A 25,811-nucleotide genomic window follows, 5' to 3' on the forward strand; every position below is an offset into this window, starting at 1 on the left:
CCGTAAGAGAAATTTGGAATGGTTTTGATGTCATTGGCTGCCTTCTGATGTTAAGATGTGGCGCGTACAAGGTGTTTTTAGTCCGGCCCAACCCAAAGTCAAATGCTTTTCTTAACGCAAAATCTAAATTGAGAGCCCTCTTGATTTAGTTATAAGAGTACTAGTCTATCAAGTAAGTTGAAAAAAATTATTCCAACACGACTACCCGAAATTATTGATCAACCAGTAAGCAAATTACAATCCCGAGCGATGAGCTCAGAAACACACTCAGGCGCTTGTAAGCGCAACACGACTACCTGATTGGAACGAAGGGCCAGCTTGGCCAAGCTATGGGCCACTTCGTTAGCTCTCCTACTAATTTTCCGAAACTGAAACGCAGGAAGGAGTGGAATCACTTTATATATGATAAAATTAACTTACGTATATGATAAACGTAACTTATGTATATAATAAAAATAATTTATAAACATTAATATTTTTTATCATAATATAATCATGTAAGATCTTGTAACGAACACGATGGTGTAATCGGATCGTAGACCAGATAAGTAATTTACGAGAAAATTTTATTTGAAATTTAGATGGGTAATGACTAATAAGGATGCAAGTGGAAAGTGTTACTACTTTTAGTAAAAAGAGTAACGAGGGGATATACACTGTACTATTTTTGGTACAAAGATGGTCGTTAGTTAGCACTAACTAGCGCATACGTCCCTATAGTTGCGTACTTTCCTTAAATCTTGTTTTTGATAAACAAGTCTGCACAGGCTAGCCTGTCGCTTTTTTTTTGCACTCTCTAAATAATACGTTGTGTTTATCGCTGTTGTTCTAAACCATCCAATTTCAACATTATCGAAAAGAAAACCCAATTATATATCACCTCTCGATTGTTTTTAATTGTTTATGCCATGCACGTTTGATTATTTATCTCATTTAGAAAAATAAATAATTTAAGCATGACTTATATTTTAATAGTTGCACATGAATTTTGAATAAAATGAGTTATCAAACATATGTTAAAAAAAATCAACAATTTCATATATTAAAAATCAAAGGTAGTAATAATGTATGAGTATAACCAGAAAGCACTAGGTGATGAAAACGGAGCGGATTCGGACGTATATTGATTATATCATATCTGTCAGGGTTATGGATACCACATCCCTAATAATAGTTGACTAAATCTCGGTAGAACCCATCACATACCATGTCCTATACGGAAACAACCTGCGAATATAGGAGGAATTCCGGATAATGAAAGACAACCAGAGTTCTACATGGAAACGATAAGGACTACTCGGATTGTATCCATATTGGTTTCCCTAGTTCTACTTGGACAAGAGGACACCTATGGGTATAAATACAAGGCCCCCTAGGAGTAGAGGAGGGAGAGACCCACAATAGATGACACGGAACAACATACAAGCCAACATACGTCAAGACAAGACGCCGGATATCGACTTAAGGGATAAGCACGTCTAGTCCCCTACGGTGTCTCCGGATACTATCAGGAGAGACGAAAGCGTTGTCTCTGATCTCGCCGGGCACGAACTCGAGGAGGAAGACTACCCTGTTGTCGACTACGAGTCAGACCTTCAGACCACCATGTCGACAATAGTTAGATAGGCTACCCCAAATATTGTACTGATGTGATTATGGTGAATAAGAGCAATACCGGCTTCGGCCAACAGGATGTAGGGTTATTACCTGACAATTCAGGGGCCCGAACCTGTATAAAAATCCTCGTCCCCATCTCTTTTACCTCAGTCTCGCGTATACCCTAGTACCAATGATCCCCATACTATGCAAATACCGGAATCGCGACATCAAACGTCGACAGTGGCGCGCCAGGTAAGGGATCTTTTGGTCCTTCAAGGTTTCGACGAGATGGGTTTAAGAGATGGACTCTCCGACAACGAGCTACTCGACGACTTTAGCTGAGGGGGAGATCCAACCTAACCAGATCGGAACCATCATCGTTATCGACAACTTGGTCTATCGAGATCATCCAAGCCTCAAGCTCCGTGGCGTACCAAGAGATGTCAGATCGCATGATATCGAACGAGTACGCAACAAGGTAATTGGTAGATTGGTTTTTTTAAATTGATCTACTAATTTCGTAGCTACATCCGGCATGTATCTACAAAGGTACGCAATATTTTGTCTGCATATTATCGTACCTATTTAGATCATACTACATTATCAGATCCATGATTTATTATGTTTACCTAGAGCATGTTTTCTATACAATATCTATTGTGCGAGTGTCCCCGATGTTAAATCAACTACGATCTAACGCTGGGGGCTCGCTCTATTTTCTTCCGTATAAGTCATGCTTGTTTACGGTTTACATAATGCCTGATATTTATATCTGCTCGTCATATCCTGATAATGCTAGAAGATCCATGCAGTTTTTGAGTACATACTTGATATTATCTGCTATATGTCTTGTCTTCTAGAAAATATTTTTCAGGAACAATTGAGCACTCAAGTAGGTTGTGGTCAAGTACACCGCATTATCGAGAACGATCTCGACAAATGCAGAGTCGTCGTGCCCAACCCACCAACGAAGACTGACGACCTATCTCATAGCACCAGCCATGGCTGGACTACTCGAGAAAAGATTGTTAATGGATAATTCCTCGCGAACATTGTCGGCTTGATCACCCGACATGATTGCGAACAGACATCCGGATATGCTATAAGTTGGGTATGTGAGTCATGCTGGCCACATGATATACACATGTAATAAACCAACTTTAGCGCTCCTATAGGTGATTAAGAGACTCCTACTCCTGGTTCTCAAACCAGTAGAACATAGTGATCTCTCTCATCTGACTTCTAGTGGCCGAGTTTAGACTACATCTGGTTCTCGACCAGCGGTATAGCGATTCTCCCACTACCCTGACTTCTAGTGGTCGAGTTTAGACTACATCTGGTTCTCGACCAGCGGTGTAGCGATTCTCCCACTACCCTTACCTCTAGTGGTCGAGTTTAGACTACACCTGGTTCTCGACCAGCGGTGTAGAGATTCTCCCACTATTTCTACTTCAAGTGGTCGAGTTGCGACTACCACCTGGTCCTCCACTAGAGGTGTAGCGATTCTCCCATTACCTCTACTCCAACAGAGTTGGCATCAGGTACACAATATCGCCAAGTGTTTTACCCGGAGATCCCTTACCACGATGACACCTAGCGTTGAAACCTATACTACTGTCCCTTTGCGCCGTCTTGACAAGGCCTCCGAGGAACCTAAGGGAACTTCGGCTGGGGACGCCCAGAGCCGATAAGGCCTTGTCGGATCCTGTAGAGACAAAAGACCATGTAAGATCTGGTCGTGTAAGAGTTCTCGCCGTGTGTATTAACCAAGCCGTGTAATCGGAAATTAGGTTTTCCAACTTCACGGCTGGGGGCTAGGATCAGTGCTTGTTCAACCAAGGCAGGTCAAAGGTCCAAGAGCCTTATCCTCCGAGAACGATTCTCCAACGACAAGGCTGGGGGCTAGGGAGAGTGTATGACTCTACAAACTGACTGATCAGAGTCGGTAAAAGAGAAGACGCTCATATACAAAACATAGGTATGTAAATTTAATTCATTTTCAGTTTTCCAAACATATTATAACATGTTACCCTTGAGCATTTGCTCGGGGGCTATTTGTATCTAATATTCTTTTCTGAGTATTGATTTCAGGAAAATTCTATTCGACATCGTTGAAGACTCCATGTCTCTATGGTTCTACACCAAGATCGACTAAGGCGAGTACGACAAATGTTGACAAGGCTTCGTCGCAGGCTTTGCGCCTTCTCGATCACTCGAGAACGGTTGGTGGATCTCGACAAGGAATACAGAATGAAGAAATGGTGTACCCGCCGAGATAAAATTTCTTGACTTCAATCCAAATTCTCGATTACAGCAAGACGGGAGACTTAGTCGTATGCTCTGTACTTTCTTGGTTGACGTCGGAGATTGATTTAGACAAACCCTATTGGTGCCCGCACGAGGCTGATAAGGGAAGTCTAATGTTATCTCTGAACTCACCAAGAATGGTCATGTGAGTTTGATAACAGTTACTCCAAGGTCTGCAGTCGAGAATATGAATTCGTTCATTTGCATTGAAGTCGGGGGCTACTGTCAGGGTTATGGATACCACATACCTAATAGTAGTTGACTAAATCTCGGCAGGAACCACCACATACCATGTCCTATACGGAAACAACCTGCGGATATAGGAGGAGTTTCGGATAAGGAAAAACAACCAGAGTTCTACATAGAAACGACAAGGACTACTCGGATTGTATCCATATTGGTTTCCCTAGTTCTACTTGGACAAGGGGACACCTATGGGTATAAATACAAGGCTCCCTAGGAGGAGAAGAGGGAGAGACCCACAATAGATGACACGGAACAACATACAAGCCAACATACGCCAAGACAAGACGCTAGATATCGACTTCAGGGATAAGCACGGCTAGTCCCCTACGGTGTCTCCGGATACTGTCAGGAGAGACGAAAGCGCTGTCTCTGATCTCGCCGGGCACGAACTCAAGGAGGAAGACTACCCTGTTGTCGACTACGAGTCAGACCTTCAGACCGCCATGTCGACAACAGTTAGATAGGCTACCCCAAATATTGTACTAATGTGATTATGGTGAATAAGAGCAATACCGGCTTCGGCCAACAGGATGTAGGGTTATTACCTGACAATTCAGGGGCCCGAACCTGTATAAAAATCCTCGTCCCCATCTCTTTTACCTCAATCTCGCGTATACCCTAGTACCAACGATCCCCATACTATGCAAATACCGGAATCGCGACATCAAACGTCGACAATATCCTAAATCATATTTTTTAAGTGGATTCAGAGTGGTGCGGATAGTGTGCAGATGTGGAACGAATTGTTTTTAGATGTTGAAAATAGTGTGGAATCGGTTTAGAAATAGATTTAATTTGTCAGATGTTACGCGTGTATGCAATCAACACAACATCAAGTTAGTAATGCAAGAGACAAAAAAAACAATAATCAATGAATGACCGGTCGTAATAATTATATGCTTAATTGGTAAACAACTTGACTACATGATATCAATCATATAAAAATGTAGCTATTCAAGTATGACATGAGACGGTAAAGGTCATTGGATGTGCCATCTTATGTTATATGTAACATATAGAGTGGTTACATGGGTTGATAATTTAGGATTATTCGGCAAAAAAACTATCGAATAATCCGACAGAAATATTGGATAACCGCATTTGTCGGATTTTGGAGATACCATATCTGCATCCGCACCATATCTGCTAGATTTAAAAGCCCATACCGTATACTTTTAGATGGATTCGGAGAGGGTCGGATCGGAAATTATCCAATCCGTATTCACCCCTCAAGGCACTTTCCTTTCAATCCTTCATGAGGTAAAATTATTACCACAGACATATATATATCAAAGCAATATAAAAATAATTTTGGAACGAGACTTTCATGTATAGGTTCTTGGCCGTCCAAAAGCTGAGAGCACTAAACGAACATAATATAATATAATAAAGTATAAATTTATTTAAATTTAAATTGGCTACGCTTGTAAGCCATGGCTTAAACAAAGTAGATCTATGCCCAACTATTTACCTAAGCTTTTTGTGAGCACATTTCTTAAATTATTAAACGACGTATGTTGTGTGAAAAACTTCAAAATAAAAGTTTTAAAAACCAGGCAAATCTATTTTTCAAATTTATAGTATTTAACTTAATTAATTGTGCATTAATTATCCATCTTGTTTTGTTGCAGCTAATAAGCTTAGCCAAAAATCTCTACTGAACTCAGCCTTATACATAAAACATTTTATTTCTTTTTTTTTAATAATGGAATATACTTTCGGCCTTTGCTCAACGAGTTACAAGCAATTATTATACCAAATCGCTCAAAAACGTTCACAATCTAATGAGACCACAAAAAACACACCAATTTAACATAAAGCAACACAAACTAATAAGCACCAACACAAGATTAAAAATCGACAATTATTGAATCCTATTCGTGAAACCTCCATCCAAAGTTGGCGAAAATCTGCATGACCGTTGACTTAAGTTTACGACATGCATAATTTATTAGTTTGATGTCTTCATTACACCTTTGTAGTTGAGCCCAACACCGAAACCAATACATTACCCTAAAAAGTACTTACATATAAAATTCTGAAAATGCTTTATCAAAAACCATATCATTTCTACTGAGTTATAGAGCCTAACATATAAGTTTGTTGGTTTTTTTATCGATACGCACAAGCCAATCCGAAAAAATATGAGATATAGTATGTGGATGGTATAACCCAAAAGCAATATGTACTGCTCTCTAAAGAAATCTGGAAAAAATAGCAATCCAAGAATAAATGATAAATTGTCTCATTTTTCATAAAAAACAACATCTCATACTACCATTCCAATTCCTCCTAGCCAAATTATCCTTCCTTAACACTACTCCTTTAAGCAGATACCACATAAATATCTTAATTTTAAGAGGCATCTTAAGTTTCCAGATGATCCATTTCTCTCAATATAACCATTATTGATTAAAGCTAAGTACATAGATCGAATCAAGAATTGACCATTTTGATTAAGGTTCTATCGAAAAACGACATTTTCTTCTGTCAAATAAATATGAACAATTGAAGCACACAAGTTGTGCCTATTTATCATATTTTGGCCTACTAATGTTTTTCTAAAAGAAACATTGAGCGAAACAGAACTCATAACATTTGCAATCAAAGAATTTCTCCTACGAATTATAGAATACAAAGACGGGTACCTATCCTTAAAGGAAGTATTGTCTATCAATTTATCCTCCCAATTCTAACTTGTTCAATATTATTAACTATCCAAGATGTCATATTTAAGAAACTATTCTTAACTTTCATGAGACCTGACCAAAAATGGGAATCACCTTGTTTTCTCTCAACTTTGATTAATAAAACATTTTATTTCCAAAGTACACTTTTAATAGTATTTTGGTAAGGTTAAAGATTCGTCACTATCCCCATCTCTTTAATCTTATACGGCCCATGTATATGTACGGTGTGCACATGTCTTCCATGTAATTACATTGTTTTTTTTTTTTTTTGCTGTAGGGTTTTGAAGTAATGAAGTGAAAAAGGAGGAGTAAATTTTACTTTGCGTCGCCTTTCATTTTGGATGTTTCAATTTGAATACTCTTTAATCAATATTTTTACTTAAAAAAATAAAACATTGGTAATAAAAATGTGACCTCAAGTAAAATTTAATTAAAAAAGAGAGGGAGAAAGAAATAGTGAATATAATCAACTCCTCTCTGTTAGATCTCAAGAAAGAGTTGGGCGCGAGAGCACCGACGACCCAACAACACAAGACGAAGCGAGCGACGAGACGACCTAACCCAAAGCGAAAAAAGTTGCTGCATCCTTAGCGCGCAAGCGAAAGCGAGAGAGAGCTCGCGCGCGCGCGAGGGATCGATGGATCGACCCCAGGTGCTGCCCCTCATTCCGCGCTCACCCTTTCTCCTCGATCCGAGCTCTTGTGTTGTTTTTTTTTTCTAGGATTTTGATCGATCTCCCTTAGGAGGGAGAGAGGGAGGGAGCTTGTCCCAGATCCAGCGGTTTCTTGGATTAGGGTTCATGGGGGTTCTCTCCGCTCGGATCCAGGTTAGGAGGTGGTTCGTTTTGGATTGGGTTCTAGAATGACCCTTGGTTTGGTTGATGGTGGCGGGAGGGGATTCTTGATCATGCGCGGCGGGATCTGAGCTGACAGAAATCAAAAATTTCCTTTTTCTTTTAGGACAACTTGTGCCAATTCTGCTTTTCATTTCAGATCTGGTTGTAATCTGAAGTGATAATAATCTGACACCATATGAATGCTGTTTGTTTGTTTCAGGTAGTTACCGAGAACTATGCCAACCCTGTGACGTGCCTCTTCCATGTGCTCTTCAAGGTGATTATAATTCCGTTGTATCGTGGAACTCTGCTTGTGCTCTCTAGGATTTTTTATTGTTCTGTCCGCGTCTGATACTCGTTATCTTGTCTGTGCGAAGGCTGGGGCGCTGGTGTTCTACATCTTGTTTTCGCTCTTCGTGAAGAGCTTTGTCATCATATTCGTCATCACCGTGTTCCTGGCGGCGCTCGACTTCTGGGTGGTGAAGAATGTGAGTGGCAGGATATTAGTCGGGATGCGGTGGTGGAATGAGATTGACGACGAGGGCAACAGCGTGTGGAAGTTTGAGTGCCTCGATGGGGAGGTTTGTGCTTGCTTCAAATGTGGCATTGCTGTTTACCGTCTTAAACGATGACTTTTGCATTGACTTGATGGAAATAACTCCGTACAGGCTCTTGCTCGGATGAACAAAAAGGACTCGTGGCTGTTCTGGTGGACTCTTTACTTGACTGTAAGTGATCTATTATCTGTGAGAGAGTGTTTAATGTAATATATTATGTAGCTGGATATCTATATTGCTTTGACGTAGCTTGGTCGTTTATGGTTTAAGACTCCGTTACATGTAAAGCAAGTTTTTGTAGATTTAGCAGAACCATTTTTGCATTTTAGATATAACAAGAATTCAGAATGACTAAGCTGCCATTTGCAATCTATAGCAGCTTGAACCAAGCATATTGAATTACTCCCAGGGCTAGTAATGTGTTCTTTTTTTCTGTAGGGTCATATTTTACTATGTTAATCTTATCGGCTTTTTAACGTTTCACTTTTGGTTAAGCTTTTGCAGTTATTGATGTTGAAGATCTTTGTTGTGTTGGTTTTCATAAAAATATAGGAATAGATTTTGCTTGTAGGAGGAAAAGGAAACATGTGTTCATTGTTAGAACAGGGATTAAGAACCATTTAATATCATGATTATAGGTAGGTGTTCCTGTAGCACTTCCATATAATTCCATTCCTTTCAGTATTTTAAAGTGCTGGATGCTATTTCATTGCTGTGGGCCAGTACTTAGGACATGAATAAAATTGATTGTTTCTAGTTTGTCGTGCTAACTCAAAATTCTCTTTTCACACACATTACTCGCACTTAATCAAATTGATTTTTCATGTATAGATCATTTACCTAGCTGTCTGTCTACTTGTCTGCTTTTCCCAACACAACCACTATACTGCAATAAGCACTAAGTTGACATAGCCGGTGCTATGTTCTCTTGAGAAATTGGAAAGTCCATAATAAATTGGGATGACTGGGAAACAAGAATCTTGCAGTGATAGTATTTTACAAATGTTTTGCTCGAATCTGTTTGATACCTTTTACTATTTACGGAGTAAGGTATTAGTAAGTCATGCTAGAGCTTAATAGCTTTCTGTAGACTTGTAGAACATAAAAACCAACCACTTCATGTTTCAGGCTGCTGCATGGATCATTCTTGGGATATTTTCACTCATCAGACTTGAAGCTGACTACCTTCTTGTTGTTGGAGTTTGCTTGACCCTAAGCCTTGCAAACATTGTTGGGTTCACCAGATGCAACAAAGGTATTTCCTACTTCAGATTCTAGTCAATATTTCTCAGCACAGGGAAGATAACCTCTCACATTCTCATAAACTGATTGTTGATTGTGATGAACAATGCTACCTGTTAAAAAGTATGCATGATAGTTGAAAAACTCAGCGTGTCAAGCTGTCATAATTCCACTACATCTGGGATGATGGTTTATTGGAAAACTGTAATTGATGGTTCAGCTTCACAGATTGATAGCTTCACAAATTCGAGTTAGGCACATGTTCATCAACAGACACCATGACCTATTATTATTGTCCTAAACTTTATCTTCGCAAACACTCATTTATGCCTATCAATTCCATTCTCTCTTTGTTTTCAAGATTCAGATTCAAGAGCTGTGCTTTGATACATCATGTTATATCGTGTTACTTATTTTGCAAACATAACTTATGAAACCTTATATTGAAGCTTTCTATGATTTCATTCCAGATTAGCCTTATTTTAAGCCAAATCTGAAAATTTACATATGTAATTGTGTATTACAGATGCCAAGAAGAATATCCGGGGTTACTTTGAAGGTCATGCTCAAAATGCGATCACATCCCGCATCACATCCACCCTGCAATCAGCATTTGGAGTTATCTAAAATCCGAGCTCCAAACAGCAAGGCCCTTTTCGAATACAACAATGTAAAATCTGTCAAAAGGATTAGCATGCATTATCCCATTTCCATACATTTTTGTTGACCCAATACACCCAGTAGGTTGATTTTGATTGGAAAGACAGAACACCTTGTTAGTACTGCTGCCTTCCAAAGGAGTAAAAAGGAAGTTTTTAGCCGAGAATATGTCTGAGTCGAGTGTACCCTTTAGGGATTTTGACCCTGGAACCTGTCTTCCAATGCAGCTTCTTGTTAATTCCATATATTATTAATCTTTTGCTGTGCTGTATCTTAACGACTGTATTTTCTGCAATTTTATGCATTCTAGCAAAATGCCCGTACACGGGTTACGTGATTGAGATAATCGCATCGGCACATTGAAAAAAGAAATCTATTTTCAATGTAGAGCTTAACTTCAGAATTAAATTAGATGTTTTTTATTTATAGCTATAAAAATTTCAAGCGGACTCGAATTGACTTCTTATTACTGTATTGTTAGTGATATGCCCTATATGCAACCATAGAGATGATTGTATCACATATCTTGAAATAGATAACTCATTATTGATTAATGAATATGTGATTCTTTCATGAGACTCTTTATGATATTTGTTACTATTTCTAAAGGATCCCGGATCAAATATCATGTGGAACAAATATGTTTATATGATTAGCACATGTATTAATTGATGATCATGTCTCATGGATCATGGTATGGAGATACGAAATTAATAATGTGGATACATGTTGGTGAACATGTTGTTAGATAGACCCAACATGAGACACTGCAAGAGCCATATGAGCCATATGTGTTGTGTCATCAGTAATCTCATTTAGTGTTGGTGTTGAATCCTTAGACCTGAGATTATTATGGTTCTCAACATGTGTAGTAGCTTACTTAGGGACTGCTAAACGCTACTCCGTAATTGAGTAGTAATAAAAGTAGTTTTCGGGTATGCTATGAAATATGTAGTGGGATATGAATAATCAAGATGAGATTTGCCCCTCCTATGAAGAGATATTTCTGGGACCCTCGATGTTGTAGATTATGGAAGTGCATGGCCATGCCAAAGGTGATTGAGGAGTCAATTACAAGTTATATAATCTATCAACAGGTTCGAGTGAATGATTGAGCTATTAGAGGATGGCACATATCTAGCCTTGAGCTTAATCGATATCGTGAGGCAAAGGGGTTCATACAAGTATACACTAGAGGTTTAGCCGATATGATCTTTATGTATGCCCGGTGGGTCAATACGTTCTGTTAGGGGCCGTTGTTGACGCGTGGACCGAATATGAGCTTTCAGGTTACAGCCGAGTATACATGAACCTACAGGGTCGCACGCTTAAGGGCCGGAATAAGGGGTTTGGATGGAGATCCAATATGAGCTTAATTCGGATAGGGATCCGAATAGGAGTCCTACGGGCCTTGGAGACCCGAGTGATGGATCCTATATATTCGTGAGGGGTGTGACCGGCGGAGACATTGCATCACGTGAGAAACCCTAGCCGTCACTCCCCTCCTCGAGCAAAACCCTAGCCACGCGCAGGTGCTAGCACGTCTGCGCGTGGCGTTCCGTCCCTGTACGTGTGGATACCGGTAGAGGCGCCGCTGGTTTGCGGTGCTGATCGGCGTGGGAATACGCCGAGGAGAACGCACGAGAAGGAGAAGGTCGAGCCGGTGCGATCGACTACTTTCTCTACATCGACGCACGTTACTTCGCGAGAATTCCTTCGACTTCTTAGCGCTTTCTTCCGCTGCGCAGTGCGTCGAGTGGTAACGATCTATGATCTAATACTTGCATGGTTCCTGATTTACACGATAGAAAATTTTGATTTATACTATCGTAGCCTACGCGTATCCCAACATTTATAACTCCCTTAAAAGAGTTACATCATCAACGGTTCATAAATTCGACCGTTATATTTGGTTTTGAGAATGATGGTCCCACATGTCATAGTTTTTAGAATTTTCAGACTCACCACCGTCACTACTCTTTCCTTTAAAGGAGTATAGAGAAGGCCAGAAGGCCAATTCAGAACGGCAGTATTGTGCAAAAGAACAAATATAAACGTCGCTTCAAGGAAAAGGAAAAATAAAAAGTGCATGATTATTTGGAAGCTATTGAGTTCTTGTAATGCCCCTTTTTTTTTTTCCTATGAAGAGATAAAAGTAAAACTATCTTACATCAATTTTCTTGAGGTCTGGAAGCTTGCAGCTTCCATAAAATTGTCTATACACGTACATCAACAGTACAAAATCTTTGTACTCAACACAAAAGTTCAGAAAAAAAAAACATGAACTTCTCTACTTTGTAGCTGAAGGAGCCTCTCCATTGTTACTTTGCCTTTTTTATCAACAAAGGAGCTAATCAATGTAAGAACCAATTCTGTTGGGACACACCCATCAATCCACATTACTCACCATCATAATGTGAATCGATTCATCATCATCCATCCATGGATCCATGATTCATCCAGATGATATTTATTCGTTTCTTGGCATCAAGAATCGGATGATTTATTGGAGCCAGCATTGACCAAGCTTGCCAGCTTCACTTTGGGCTTGGAGTACTCACCACTCATCGCAAGCTTAGCCGCGAGGCCACTGCCAAAATCAGTGAAGTGCACACCATCCCAGCTTAGCACCTTTGATCCTGGCTCGCAGAGATCATCGCAGCCAAATTTCCCCGGCTTGAAGTTGTATGGAGGCCCACCGTTGCCGCAGCACACCATCAACGGCCACTTGATCCCTGAACACACAAGAATGTGAGCGAATTCAGATGCAATATATGAAACTACCATGAAGTTATTCATGAATGTTCAGAAATCATGAACACAATTATACAAATGTTCTGAACTTCTGATATTTTAAAGATGGGAGAGTCGTACCGTATTTGGTGTGGTTGGCGACGAAGTCGTACTTGATGGCAAACATGTCCGTGTACACGATGGTGGCGTTCTTCAGATGCAACCGCATTTCGTCGCAGAGGTGGCTCAGCTTCTTGTTGAACTGCCGTGCAGCCTTGTTGTAATTCGCCAGGCAGCCATGGGCGTCGTGCTCACCCTTCTCCTGCACCACCAGTGCAGGTAGGCAGCCAAGGGCGCCGGTGCCATGTATCCAGAACTTCCTCGCGCCGTTGTCGTACAGAATCTGGATGTTGGAAACAACCAAAGCTTCTGTCAGTGTAACTGGTTAAGAGTTACTACTACACTTGAGAATGGAAGTTTCCAATGCCGTATTGTAGTGTGTAATTTACCCGAATCGCGTCTTTGATCTCACTGACGATCTTGCTGAATTTTTTGTCCCAGTTATCAGATGGAGTATGCATCACACCAGCCACATCGTTGTGGCCGATGTCCATCATGTATAGAGCGTTCTCGAAGCCCTCCTTGCTCACTGGCCCTTTCTGCCCTGCAAATAAATGCATGATGTTTTATCATCAATATTTCCAATTTTCAGCTACTGTCTTCTATATTTTTTTCAGGTTTAAGCTGTCTTCTTTTTTCTCGCAATTGTAAATGTAACAGCACAAACTTATTCAAGCAGCAAGAAGCAAAGCAAACCTCGTTCGAAGAGCTCCAGGGATCTGTGCTTGAAGTACACAAACTGGTCGACTTGGACATTCAAGGAATAGGGAGAGATGCCGTGTGATACTGTTGAGCCAGCCATAGCGAAGTTGACACCATTGCTGTAGTCTGAACCAATTGACTTCAGGTATGGGTTCAGTTCACGTGTATTCAAGCTCTCACCTGAAAACATCATCATCAGCGACCGAGTAGATTTAAAGGGACATTAAATTACTGTGACAACAGCAGCAGCAGCAGTAGCAGTATTTCTATGATATTGTTTTACCACCTTCAAGATCCCCCTATTGTGTTAAGTTTCACATTTGCTACACACCTTACTAGTCACTATATTTATGTAAACAAGGTCACTACATTTATCATTTGTGGTCTACCAGTAATATTTGGAACTTATGTAAATATGTTGATGTTATGTTGTCAGGCTTCTGGACAGCTAGGTAATTAAATCTTGGCCCAAACATAACGAAAGGTTACTTATAACCAAGGGCTGCTAAGAGTAATATGGGCCTCATCGAAAGATATTGCTCATGTGTCCCTACCATGTGCACATCTCAATCATACATATACATATATGTGATATCTTCTATGTCTGTACTTGGGGTCACCCATGGAAGTTAAAGCTTGCAACTCTCATGACCACATAACGAAAGTACAGATTCTGCCTGTCCTAATGCAGGAACAATGATAAATGGATTTCCCACCAAATTCTCAGAAGAAAAGGGGCATGCACAGATAATACACTCTTTATCCCACCAACAAAATGCATGTCATGGATGGGTCTACTCCATGTGATTTACAGATAATATATACATGATACTATGTGAGAATCATTAACTATCACATGGTAGCTTGCATGTGTTTGGACCATACTAATATGTAAATTGCTTATTTCAAATGAAGAACTGAAGATAAACAAATCAAGGGCTCTGTACTCTCCCTGAGTGGAATAATTTTCTAAGCATATAGTACTCACAAACAATAAGAAATTGATTTGTTCACAGCACATCAGATCAGAGGCAATACAAGAAAAAAGTGGATGAACTTGTGGATTTATTCCCCTAAGCCTAAAATCTTGTGGAATTATCCATCTAAAATCCATTGTAAATAGAAAATTTTTTTGACCCAGTAACTAAGATGTATGTAATTAATGTCAATGGTTTGTAATTGGACGACTCTCTGCATCCTGACATCATTCACGGGCAACTATAAGAACTTAAAATTGGAAAATAGAACCATGTGTCTGGTAGGTTCAACTCTCTAACCACCCATGTCGTGCACTGATCCCATCGTTAATGACAATTTCCTAGTGTTGACCCAGCAGCTAGCACGTTACAGTCACACAAGGTAAGAGCAAAACAGGAATCCAAAAAACAAGCAACTATCATTTCAGTCAATCAAGTGATTGGAGTGCCCATCTGAGCTTCCATCCAATGACCATTTGGATCAGTAATCTAACTTGGGTTAGATCTAAGTACAAGAAAGTGCAAGAATCAGTCTCCTCAAGGACCTGGGTTGCAATTTGCAGACACAGGTGACAGACAGGGAGAACTAATACTACTTAAGTCGAGCAGTTCACATCAACAACCCAGACATATCCATCCAACCAGGTCACAGAGAGGAGCAAGTCAAAGAAGCAGATCATGGGGTTTCCTCTGTCCCAATTGGCAAAGGAGAAAAATGCGGAAATTGTTAGGCACATGCTGCTACTGCTTCGGCCACCAAACTCTCCCCATTTTTTAATCCCCTCCTCCAGTTCCACGTCGGCGGCGACCAAATTATTCGGAATCACTCATCTCACAGCTTGCTGATTTGCTAGATTTTGCTCTACCAACCCAGATTATAGCAAGATAGTTACTCGAATTCACCCATCTTGGTCAACGAATCTCAGATGAAACAGTTTAATCTCTAGAGAAATGGGTCGCTTGGAGGGGGTGAATTTCGCGGAAATTTCACACGGAATAGTTCAAATTGTACAGTAATCAACTAATCATACGGCTTAAGAAGCTTCCAAATCAAATGATTTTGTACGCGATTAAGGACTGGGTTTACGGCTAAATGGCAGCAACCAACGGCGCGGCGAAATGATTAATTAATGGAGAAACTGATAATTAATGGAGAATTGATTGAACTCACAGATGAAGTCGATGATGACGCGGCCGTCGGAGAGGCGGCCGGTGGGGTGGTGGAAGTAGGTGCGGCCCTCCGGCGGCATGATCCGGATCCCCCCCGCCGCCGCCACGCCGCCGGTGTCGGAGTTGGAGTCGCCGAAGTTGAACAGCACCACCCCGCCCGCCGCCTGCTCACGCTCCCCCTCCGCCGCCGTTGTAGCCGCCGCTCCGGCTCCGGCGGTGGCGGCGGAGTCGTCCGCTCCCTCTCCGGCGGCGGCGGTGGCGGCGACGACGGAGCCGAGGTTCTGCCTGACGGCGCCCATGGTGGACGGCGAGACGAACGCGAGCGAGAGCACCATGACCGCCACCACCACCGCCGCGAGCACGCAGTAGTACTGCAGGCGCAGGCTGATCACCTTGTTCCCGCCTCCGCCTCCGCCGTTGGTGGGGCTCGCCATGGCCATCGCGCGAGCTCTCGCCTTCGCGGAGGAAGAAGACGACGATGGCTTCGCTTCTCTGAATTTCCCTTCTGTCTCAAAAAAAAAAAAAAAGAGCGGTGGGAAATGTGTGTACGCGTATATACTACTGCGTGTATATAGTGTGATTAGTGTGTGACTTGGGGTCTCGTGTGGTTAGGTGATAATTAATAGTAATTAATTACTCGTAGTAGTTTACTAGGACTAATGGTGATTAGCTAATGGACATGGAGATACTTAGGCTGTGTTCGGATTCACCGGTCGGAAACTAATACCTCCGCACGGAAAACGGAGCAATCCATTAGCGCATAATTAATTAAGTATTAGCTATTATTTTTTTTAAAATGGATTAATTTGATTTTTTAAGCAACTTTTGTTTAGAAACTTTTTTTAAAAAAAAACATCGTTTAGAAACAAGTGAGAGTGGTTGGAAACATGGGGATGCAAACATTTTTTTTTTTGACTTTGGTTAAAGTTAATCTATTTTAAATTTAATTAAGTTTATAGACAAATATAGTAATGTTTACATTACTAAATTAGTTTTATTAAATTAATAATTAAATATAATTTTTATAATTAATTTATCTTAGTTCAAAAATATTACTATTTTTTCTATAAATTTGCTCAAACTTAAAGCAGTTTGACTTTAACCAAAGTTAAAACATATTATAACCTGAAACGAAGGGAGTACTTATTACTTAGTTGGATATTTTTGTAGTTAAGACTTAAGAGTGGATTAGTTGGGTTTTGAATGAGATCACACACTCCCTCCTCACTTTTTTGAACTTTTCATAGTTTATAGTACAAGTTACATGTTTGTTGGTGGGTGCTCCCTTTGTGTCATATTACAAATATTGTAAGTCATTTTGAGTTTATCTTAAGTTAAATTTCTTTAAATCTGATCGATGATAAATTTAGTGATACTAATTTGGCTTTGTAAATGTTGGTATTTTTTTCACTTCTTGTCAAACTTGGTTGAGTTTGATTTGGGACAAATCCAAAATAACTTATAATATGAGATAGAGGGATTATATATTTTTTTCCTAATTACTTTAAAGTTTACAATTGAAAATTTACGTTTTTTGTATGTACATGCTAAGGTAATTTCCTAGATATTTTAGTAAAGGACTAAGATCATGAGGTTGATTAATTACTGTTAAGACACAATAATTGGAGGGAGATGGTGTTGACGCAGCGGAAGTGACGGCAGTATGGCTTGGATTTGGACATATTTTGGACATTTTCAAACTTCAGGGGAAGAAGAGTGGACTTAACAATTGCATTAACATAATATGAATAAACCCACATGGATTATACTAATGATGATTTACAGTGAAACCAAAATTAAATAATGGACGTCTCAGAGCTGTCCTTGTGATTTTTTGCCAATTTAATGGAAATTTGCAGAATCAAACAAAAGGAAAAAAATATTAGTTTTTCTACTTTCTTGTATTATACAGTTGTATAGAAAGAGGTTGTGGCACACCAATCATAACTGTAGAAGTGTATGGCATCTTATATGACAGTGACATGCATTATAGCGATGCGTGTATACGAAACCAGCTGTTAAGGTTGAAAAAAAGTTTACTATCTTTGGACTGAACATGTCCTGTTATGATTAGCAGGTTTTAATTAAGTAAATCAGGCAAAAAAAAGACCTAATCCCATTTACTAATTGTTCAATTTACGCCTCCTAGGAACAGATAAATTGTGCTTTCTGTTTTTTTAGTGATCAAACTGATTCCTGCGAGAATTCTGTGGAACTCCTGTATATCAAAGGAGCCCTGCAATCTGCAAATAAAGTACATGTCAATGATGTTCTTGAACAGTATATAGCATGAGAACCTTATAATCCTTTAGTACTAGCATAGTACAAGGAAATATTTGTTCAATGCAATGGCAACGTTGTAATTTTATTACATTTTGATATCCATTTTGCGTTTTTGTTACCAAAGTGAGGACCAACAAGTACCAGAGAGTTCTTGCCTGAAACGTGGCCAGCTTGGTCCAGACTCCATTCAGTATACGGTTAAAACCTGAAACTTGGATGCATCTCCCTTTGTTTATAATTTTTGTCAGTAGAGGACAGCAAGTTACTTTTTATTAGTTCACTTGTATTTTCCATTTTGGGTTTGAATGTGCCATACTCACAGCAAGGGGAGTTCTGATTTAAATTTATAGATTCATCTCTATTTATTTATCAAAATTAAAGAAAAGAGTTATACATAGTATTAACCTGCACGTATCAACCCCCTAGGATATACACACACACCCCAAGTGTACAAAAAATAAAATTTTGAAATTCTTCATATTCTGTTCTTCCTCAATGACCGAAAAGGGCCTGAAATCAAATGAATTCCCTTCTGTTGGCCAGATCTGTTAGTGATTCACCTTCACCATTTCCTTTGGGAAACCAAAATAATCTTAATTTTTCATAACCGCGAATTTTTAGCCTTTTTGGGCCTGACAACGCTGGCGGTCAGCTTGATCCTAGGAATGGAGAATTCGCCACTTATCACTTTAGAAGCAACGATCTCGTTTGCAGCATCGGTGAAGTGGACCCCATCCCAGCTGATGAACTTCTCACCAAGCTTACACAGGTCCTTGTCATTGGCCGTGCAGCTTTTCTTCGGATCATAGTTGTAAGGGGGCCCTCCATGTCCACAACATGTCATCAATGGCTTCTCAATCCCTGTACAAGAATTATATTAGATGCACAAATCTAGATATATTTTTAAGGGGTCCCCATTGTTTGCCTACGGCTAATTATAAGCCATAAAGTTTTATTAGCCATCCAAAAATAATTTATAAGTAAAATTTTTGTATAAATGCCCTTAGCGACTTAAAAGCATACGCTGAAAAAGAAACTAGGTTGAGAAAACATCAAATTAACTTCAAAACTAAATTTTTAAATTTATATTTTGGCAGCAACTTATAAGCCATAGGGCAAACAACGAGGCCCCTTGCTTGAACTGACAAATAATATTAGTTATAGACTAGTCATTGTTTTGAAAGCCTGTAGTTTTCGGGATGTCGAAATCACTAGGTCCAGATGTACCATTTTAGTTGCTGAATGTTTGGCTCATAGAATTGACAGGTTAACTTACCGTGTTTCGTGTGGTTGGCAACAAGATCATACTTGATGGCGAACATGTCCACGAAGACGATCGTCGAGCTTGCGAATTGCAAGCGCAGATCATCGCAGGTTTCGCTCAGCAACTTGTTGAACCTCTTGGCAACATTGTTGATTCTTGTGATGCAGCCATGCTCGTCGAGATCACGATCAATTTCCCCCCTCGTAGCAAGCTTCTGAGGCAGGCAACCCAATGCACCCGTTCCATGTATCCAAAACTTCTTGGCCCCATTCTTATGCAAAGTCTGCAGTTTGGCAAGGATTCGATGATCATTTCTCTGAATAACTGATATTTTTTTTACTTCAGAACTTACTGGTTTAAGGGAGAAGTTTAGATAAAAATTTGAGCTGTTTACTGAGAATAATTTATCATATATGCTACTGTTTTATTGACTTAGAACCAAATGTACCTCAATGGCTTTCCTGATTTCAGCAACTATGGGAGGAAGCTTTTGAAGAATTTCATCATAGGGCAAGTGCAAAACGCCCATTAAATCATTGTGCCCTATGTCCATGGTATAGAGGGCATTTTCAAACCCTTTGCTATCAATTGGGGCATCCTCACCTGGATGACATTCACCAAAATTATGGAATTTTGTCACTCCAAAAAAGTGCAAATAAGTCGGAAACCCAACTAATCGCGTAAAAAAGGGAACACTTTGCTTAGAACAAAATGTCACCAAATTAAGATCAAACCGACCTCTTTCGATGGACTCCAAGCATCTCTCCTTGAAAAATATGAACTGATCAAGCTGCACATCGAGCGAAAATGTGGTTTCTCCCGGTGTTGCTGTCGAGCCGGCGATGGCGAAATTCACACCGTTGTTGTAATCCGCTCCCAGTGGTCTCATGAACGGGCTGAGGTGGTGAGTGTTCAAGCTCTCACCTGAAAAACAATGTCATGTCACACCACCACAGATCATCAGATAGAAAGTTCAGAGTTTTTTTTTTTTGAAGGGGGGGGGGGACACAAGGATAGTGTATCGTTGCATTAAGAGGAATAAAGTTTTTGTACAACCCAAAACAGACAACCAAAGGTACATTCTGCAAATGGTTTGTTTGCACTTTCAGTTGAAAGATAAACAAGAACTGGCAAAAAAGATGGGCAGCACATGCACAAGATTCCAATTGTCCTTACAAAAGGAAAAAACAAAATCTAATAGTGATTTACATCTCACTTGTGCTAAAACAACGAGGTGGTCCTGAAGAAACAAGGTTCCATGCTTAAGAATGCAGCTGAGCTGTTGAGTGAGATGCACTTGAGAGCTACATGACCCGGTACTGCACTGGTGACCTGTGCATTTATTTGCAGTAAACTGAAAGGCAACACACCGTGATCGAGAGGCGACCGGTACGTCTGTCGCATTCGGTTTACTCAACTAATTCAACTTCTATTTATAAGGTAGTAGCAAGCATAAGAACAAGATTTTTTTTTTCACCTTGCTAAAAAAATCTGTGATGCAACAGCTCTTCTTTTTTTTTTCTCTCATTTATAATCTACAGCCAAATTGAAAAGGTGGGTGAGTACACAAAGATTAGTACTCCATGCTTAGTAGTACAGTACTAACATGGGGACGAAAACTAAAGCGTGACTAGCTCATAAGTTTTCTCTAGGACAACAAAATCACCAAGGAAAAAAAACACTAGTCAATCAAGAAGTAACTTAAGAAGAAAATATGAGCGTGCCCGGAAAACCAACACACTCCTACGACTACGCTAGGAGGAAACAGGAGGGCATGTGGATGCATGGAGAAAAGAATGTGTCCGTGCAGAGAATTGATTGCCCACGGAGCGGAAGAGATACCAGAATAGCGCGTTGAGCTATGCACAATATCTCTTTGAAACTCGTGGCTCCACTCAGGCTTCACAAAACTGGACCAGAGTAGTCCTTTTCGGTTTTTTTGCAAATACCATTTGATCACTGGTGAAATCTAACCAAATTTTATCAAAAAATTTAAAATCTACTTTGATTTTTTAACTTAACTTGGGAAACCTTTCCCAATTTGGCCCAGAAAGTCCGGTTTTCGTCAGTTTTGGCTCCGCTAGCGTACAATCTATTTCAATGAAGTGAATGGACAACTCTAGCTAGCATCACTGGAATGGGAGTTGAGCGAGAATGGCGGGAGTTATTAATGTCAAGGAAGAGCCTGAAACTGGTGGCAACTGGCAAGTAGTAGTACTAGGGTTCTTGCCTTCTTGGCATGTGACACAGGCAATTAATTCCTCACCATTTCTAGAGAGAGAGAAGAGGGAGATTTTTCTTCTGGGACTTATGGGAATATTAGGCAGAGGAGATCAGACAGAATGAAGGCATCATATTGATGATATGGTGTGAATAGTGGAATTAGAGCAGGTACAATAGCAGACTATTAGCCAACTGCAAACATATTTTAATGAGATAAAAGATGAAAGAGAAGAGCAGCGGGCTACAGATCTGTAGCCAGCTGCAGCACGGACTCCAAGACGCAATGTGTGTATGACAGATAGGACCATATATTAATACTATAGTAAGCAACTATTGTATGAATTGGATATTAAATTGGCTATAGATGAATTGGAGCCAATAGTAGGCTATACTATTATACTTGCTCTTAGTGACCACACTGGAAGTGTTGGACCATCTAGTAGTAGTACTAGTATAGGAGACGACAGAGAAAGTTAGGTTCAAGTAACACGCTTTCCTTCCTCCTTCAGTTTCCTTTTTGCTGGGCTGTGACAGCTTCCTAAGGTCATTCCCAACCCAAGATGCTAGAGAGATAGTTTTCATAAACTCCACATCATCAAGAAACTAGTACTAAATACTACTCTTCCAATACAAATACTACTATTTCATACTTAAATTTAATGCTACTTATCTCACATAATGTCTTGGATATTGTGTAGAAACCATGTCTCATGCAAGATATGGTTTCCTTCTCTTTCCTCATTTATTCACTTGCCACATCATTTTTCATCCTAGATGGCAGCTTATTTAATGCTATAGACACCATCCTAGTCATTGTTTTGGGAATGCCCTAATGCAGAATGCCGGAGGAATTCATCATGATAAAAGATAGTAGTAGTACTAGTACAAAGAAGAAGTTGTCCTTTTTACGAAATTCATGCGTTCCAAACAAATCACCAATCTACTACCATGAAAGAACTTGAATTCTGAACTACGAGGAACCTTTGACAATCACAGGTGAATAGCACACTTCACGGCAAGCAGAGGCAAAGCCCTATCGTTTCGCTTATACTTATAAGCTAAAATTTAAAGTTTAAATAATTTTAGAGTTGTTGTTTTTTCATCGTACCTTATTTTACAGTATTTACTTTTAAATTGCTAAAAATATGTATATAAAAGTTTTACATATAAATTATCTTTTTATTATTAACAAGCCGTATAGATAAGCATAACTGTAAGCGATACAATGGGCTGGTACCACCAGTATATATTATGTAACTGTCGCTTGACCCTTACAGTACGATTGAAGAAGCTACGCAAGAACACCCCGGTGTAACATTATCTTTTTCAAAAGAAAATGTTTATATGTACCCAGTACCCGAAGGAAATGTCAGTATGAGGTTCTGGTCTCAAGGTGCCAAGGACTTGAAACTTGAAAGAATGGCACATTTGCCATGTGCAGGATAAACAAAGAGGAGTAGTAGGTGAGAGACCGTGAGAGAGAGAGAGAGACCCTCGTTGAAGGTGCAAAGGTGCTCTTTACGACTTCATCTTGCTGCCTTGCTGTTCTTACATTGGAAGTACACAAAAACTACTACAAACCAGTACACTCCGTACTCGCCATTGGCAAGCTAATACTACCAGACCATTCGACTAAAAAGAAGATAAAAAAGAAATAAAATGGGTACAGTAACTTATTTTTTTTTACTATCTCATCTGTTGCCTAAAAAGAATAAACTGAAGTTAAAAACTTTAACTTTTAAGTAGATTTTAAAATATTTTTAACATTTTTTTCAACATTAAATTTAAAATAATTAAAAATACATATATAAAAAGTCTAACTTATAAATTATTTTTTATCTATTAATAAACCATTATTGTTTATAATCAGCTGTTAAGCAACCGTGAGACAGTCATTCACTGTCCATTCAAGTACTAGTCAACTTGCCACTTTGGCAGAGTTTATTATTATTATTATTATTATTATGATAACCAGAGTTTATTATTCAAGTAGTATTATTTTTTACTGCAGGGTAAGAACCCCAAGAGGGAAGTGGGCACTGGGTAACCACAGGAGTTAGGACAGGAGACATGCTCCCAAAGAGGCAAAGATAGCAAGGACCGGGTCGCACAATGCTGACGGCTGCCACGTGTCGGCAACGCCACCCCGCGCGTGCCGCGTGCCAGGAGCGGGCAGACGAGCTGTCCGCGTCGTGCGATCCAGCGTTGCTCTCTCCATCCCAACCGTTAATTAATCAACACACCTGCCTTTTCTTTCATTTTCTCTTATTTTCCTTTCCTTAGACAAAACTCCAAATCCATTCCAAAAACTTTTTCTTAAAAAATCGCAAACCTACCGTGACATTGGACCATTTTGCAAAAGAATAAATAAAATAAAATGATTTTCACCCCCCTTTTTTCCCTCGGGGGTGGTTGTCACGTGCTGATCAAGCATCCAAGCTGGAACTTGGAGAAAAAAAATAGGGACGTCCTACCATGCGAGTGAACCAAACAAAGATGTACAAAGACCTGCGTGATGGTGATGCTGCAGTTGTTGCGGTTGGTACAAAATTTGAAGAATTTTTTTCAAAGTTTGTACGTACCAATACGACCCATAGTCAACACTCTAACAAAAATGAGTCAGTACCAATCCTAAATTCAGTTGGTTGTGCCTTTCAAGTCGTTCATTTTTGGGCCCAAAATATTGAGAATAAAACGAGACTATACCGACCAAGTATTCGATATCCTTCTTTGGATAGGGTTTTTTTCACGTAAATTGGTTCAATCTCAATAAATTTCTTCAAACTTCCATCGTTCATTTTTTTATCTAGAATATCTGAATTACCCCGTAATTTTTTTCAGTTCTAAACTTCTAATAGCAGATATTTTACATCCTGTATTTTTTAACCGAACAAATTATAAATTATCTGAGTGTAGCTAGCCGAGTGCTAAGAAAGTGTGGCAACTTCAAAAATTTATGGCTATGATCTATGCACCAAACAACCGTATAAAAAAGTTTAAACTCTCCTAGAATTTGACAAACCAACCAACCACAACCTCTCCACCGAGTGAGGTTTAATTAAATTAAACAGTGCTTATTATTAAGTAATCTAATGGTGACAATGAAACAGAGTTCCAACTTCCAAGCCAGTCAATATCATGCTAAGTAGAAAAGGACTAATTAAACTTAAATAAATCCCAAGCCATCTAAGCTCGAACACTAATAAAAAATAGAACGCATTTAAAATCCAAAATTAATCTGCACTTCGAATCAGATTTAAAATTTGAGATTAGGATTGGGAGGAGGAGGAACTCACAGATGAAGTCGAGGATGACGCGGCCGTCGGAGAGTCGGCCGGTGGGGTGGTGGAAGTAGGCGCGGCCCTCCGGCGCCGCGATGTGGATCCCCATCACCGCCGCCACGCCGCCGGTGTCGGAGTTGGAGTCGCCGAAGTTGAACACCACCACCCCGGCCGCCGCCTTCTTCTCCGCCGCCACCTCCTCCTCCTCCCCGCTCCACACGTGCTTCCGCTTGCCCTTGCCCCGCTCCACCCCGCCGCCGCCGGGAGCAGCCGCCGCGGCTGCGTCTACGGCGGCGGCGGAGGAGCGGACGGTTGCGCCGCCGCCGTCGACGCCGGCGACGGTGGGGGGCGCGGTGGCGGGGGCAGGCATGTAGCGGAGCGTGGCGAGCACGACGGCGGCGGCGACGGCGCCCATCACGCAGTAGTACTGCACCCGGAGAAGTCCCATCCTCTTCATCACCCCGCCGCCGCCACCGCCGCCGCCGCAGCCGTTCATCGCGCTCGCCATCGCCGCCGGCGAGCTTTTCCGGTGGAGACGAGAAGTAATTAATCCTTCGGAGAAAATGGAATGGCGATGATGCGTGTGGCACCGTGTGTTTTTATATATATATATAAACACAGGATGCAGGCACATGTGTCACTAGCACTTTATGCTTGGGTTTCAAACAATGTGTGTGGAGGAGTTGGTGTGTTTGAAATTTTATTATATGTTTTCTCTTGCTTTTTCTTGGGTGGTTGTCAATTCTTTAGCTTTTGTTTTAGTACTGATGATAATAACATGCATCACCAGTAAAATAATTTTTAGTACATTTTATTTGTTTTTTTTCAAAAAAAGGTCTGATGCTAAGGTTGATCAAATCGTTTAGGGTGAAGTTACCGGCACCCTACGGTTTGACGGTTACCTTGAAAACCGTGTGGTTAC

At 40.2% G+C, this 25,811-nt stretch overlaps 2 protein-coding genes across 5 annotated transcripts; one reads left to right on the forward strand and one right to left on the reverse strand.

The window, feature by feature from the left end:
* The first annotated feature begins 7,331 nt into the window (after nucleotides 1-7,331).
* Nucleotides 7,332-10,407, forward strand: LOC127772589 (Golgi apparatus membrane protein-like protein ECHIDNA). Of its 2 annotated transcripts, none has more exons than XM_052298532.1 (6): nucleotides 7,332-7,494; nucleotides 7,898-7,954; nucleotides 8,055-8,258; nucleotides 8,346-8,405; nucleotides 9,363-9,489; nucleotides 10,003-10,407. In XM_052298532.1, the coding sequence occupies exons 1-6, from the start codon at nucleotides 7,480-7,482 to the stop codon at nucleotides 10,101-10,103; spliced, it is 564 nt and encodes a 187-aa protein (XP_052154492.1). In that variant the 5' UTR covers nucleotides 7,332-7,479; the 3' UTR covers nucleotides 10,104-10,407. The 2 variants fall into 2 exon arrangements, with proteins under 2 accessions (XP_052154492.1, XP_052154491.1); XM_052298531.1 differs by lacking the exon at nucleotides 7,332-7,494 and adding an exon at nucleotides 7,519-7,668.
* Nucleotides 10,408-12,243: 1,836 nt separating this feature from the next.
* On the reverse strand, nucleotides 12,244-25,471 carry LOC127773825 (GDSL esterase/lipase At1g09390-like). 3 transcript variants are annotated; one of them, XM_052300008.1, is made up of 5 exons: nucleotides 24,905-25,471; nucleotides 13,686-13,871; nucleotides 13,379-13,533; nucleotides 13,011-13,272; nucleotides 12,244-12,871 (listed from the first exon to the last, which is right to left on the reverse strand). In XM_052300008.1, exons 1-5 carry the CDS (start codon nucleotides 25,395-25,397, stop codon nucleotides 12,624-12,626), a joined length of 1,344 nt encoding a protein of 447 aa, XP_052155968.1. In that variant the 5' UTR covers nucleotides 25,398-25,471; the 3' UTR covers nucleotides 12,244-12,623. The 3 variants fall into 3 exon arrangements, with proteins under 3 accessions (XP_052155968.1, XP_052155969.1, XP_052155967.1); XM_052300009.1 differs by lacking the exon at nucleotides 24,905-25,471 and adding an exon at nucleotides 15,840-16,365; XM_052300007.1 differs by lacking the exons at nucleotides 12,244-12,871; nucleotides 13,011-13,272; nucleotides 13,379-13,533; nucleotides 13,686-13,871 and adding exons at nucleotides 18,550-18,982; nucleotides 19,398-19,668; nucleotides 19,834-19,988; nucleotides 20,124-20,309 and having other exon boundaries at nucleotides 24,905-25,466.
* Between the last annotated feature and the right edge of the window lie 340 nt (nucleotides 25,472-25,811).

The sequence above is a fragment of the Oryza glaberrima genome, chromosome 5 (assembly GCF_000147395.1).
Source record: "Oryza glaberrima chromosome 5, OglaRS2, whole genome shotgun sequence".
Lineage (NCBI taxonomy): Eukaryota > Viridiplantae > Streptophyta > Magnoliopsida > Poales > Poaceae > Oryza > Oryza glaberrima.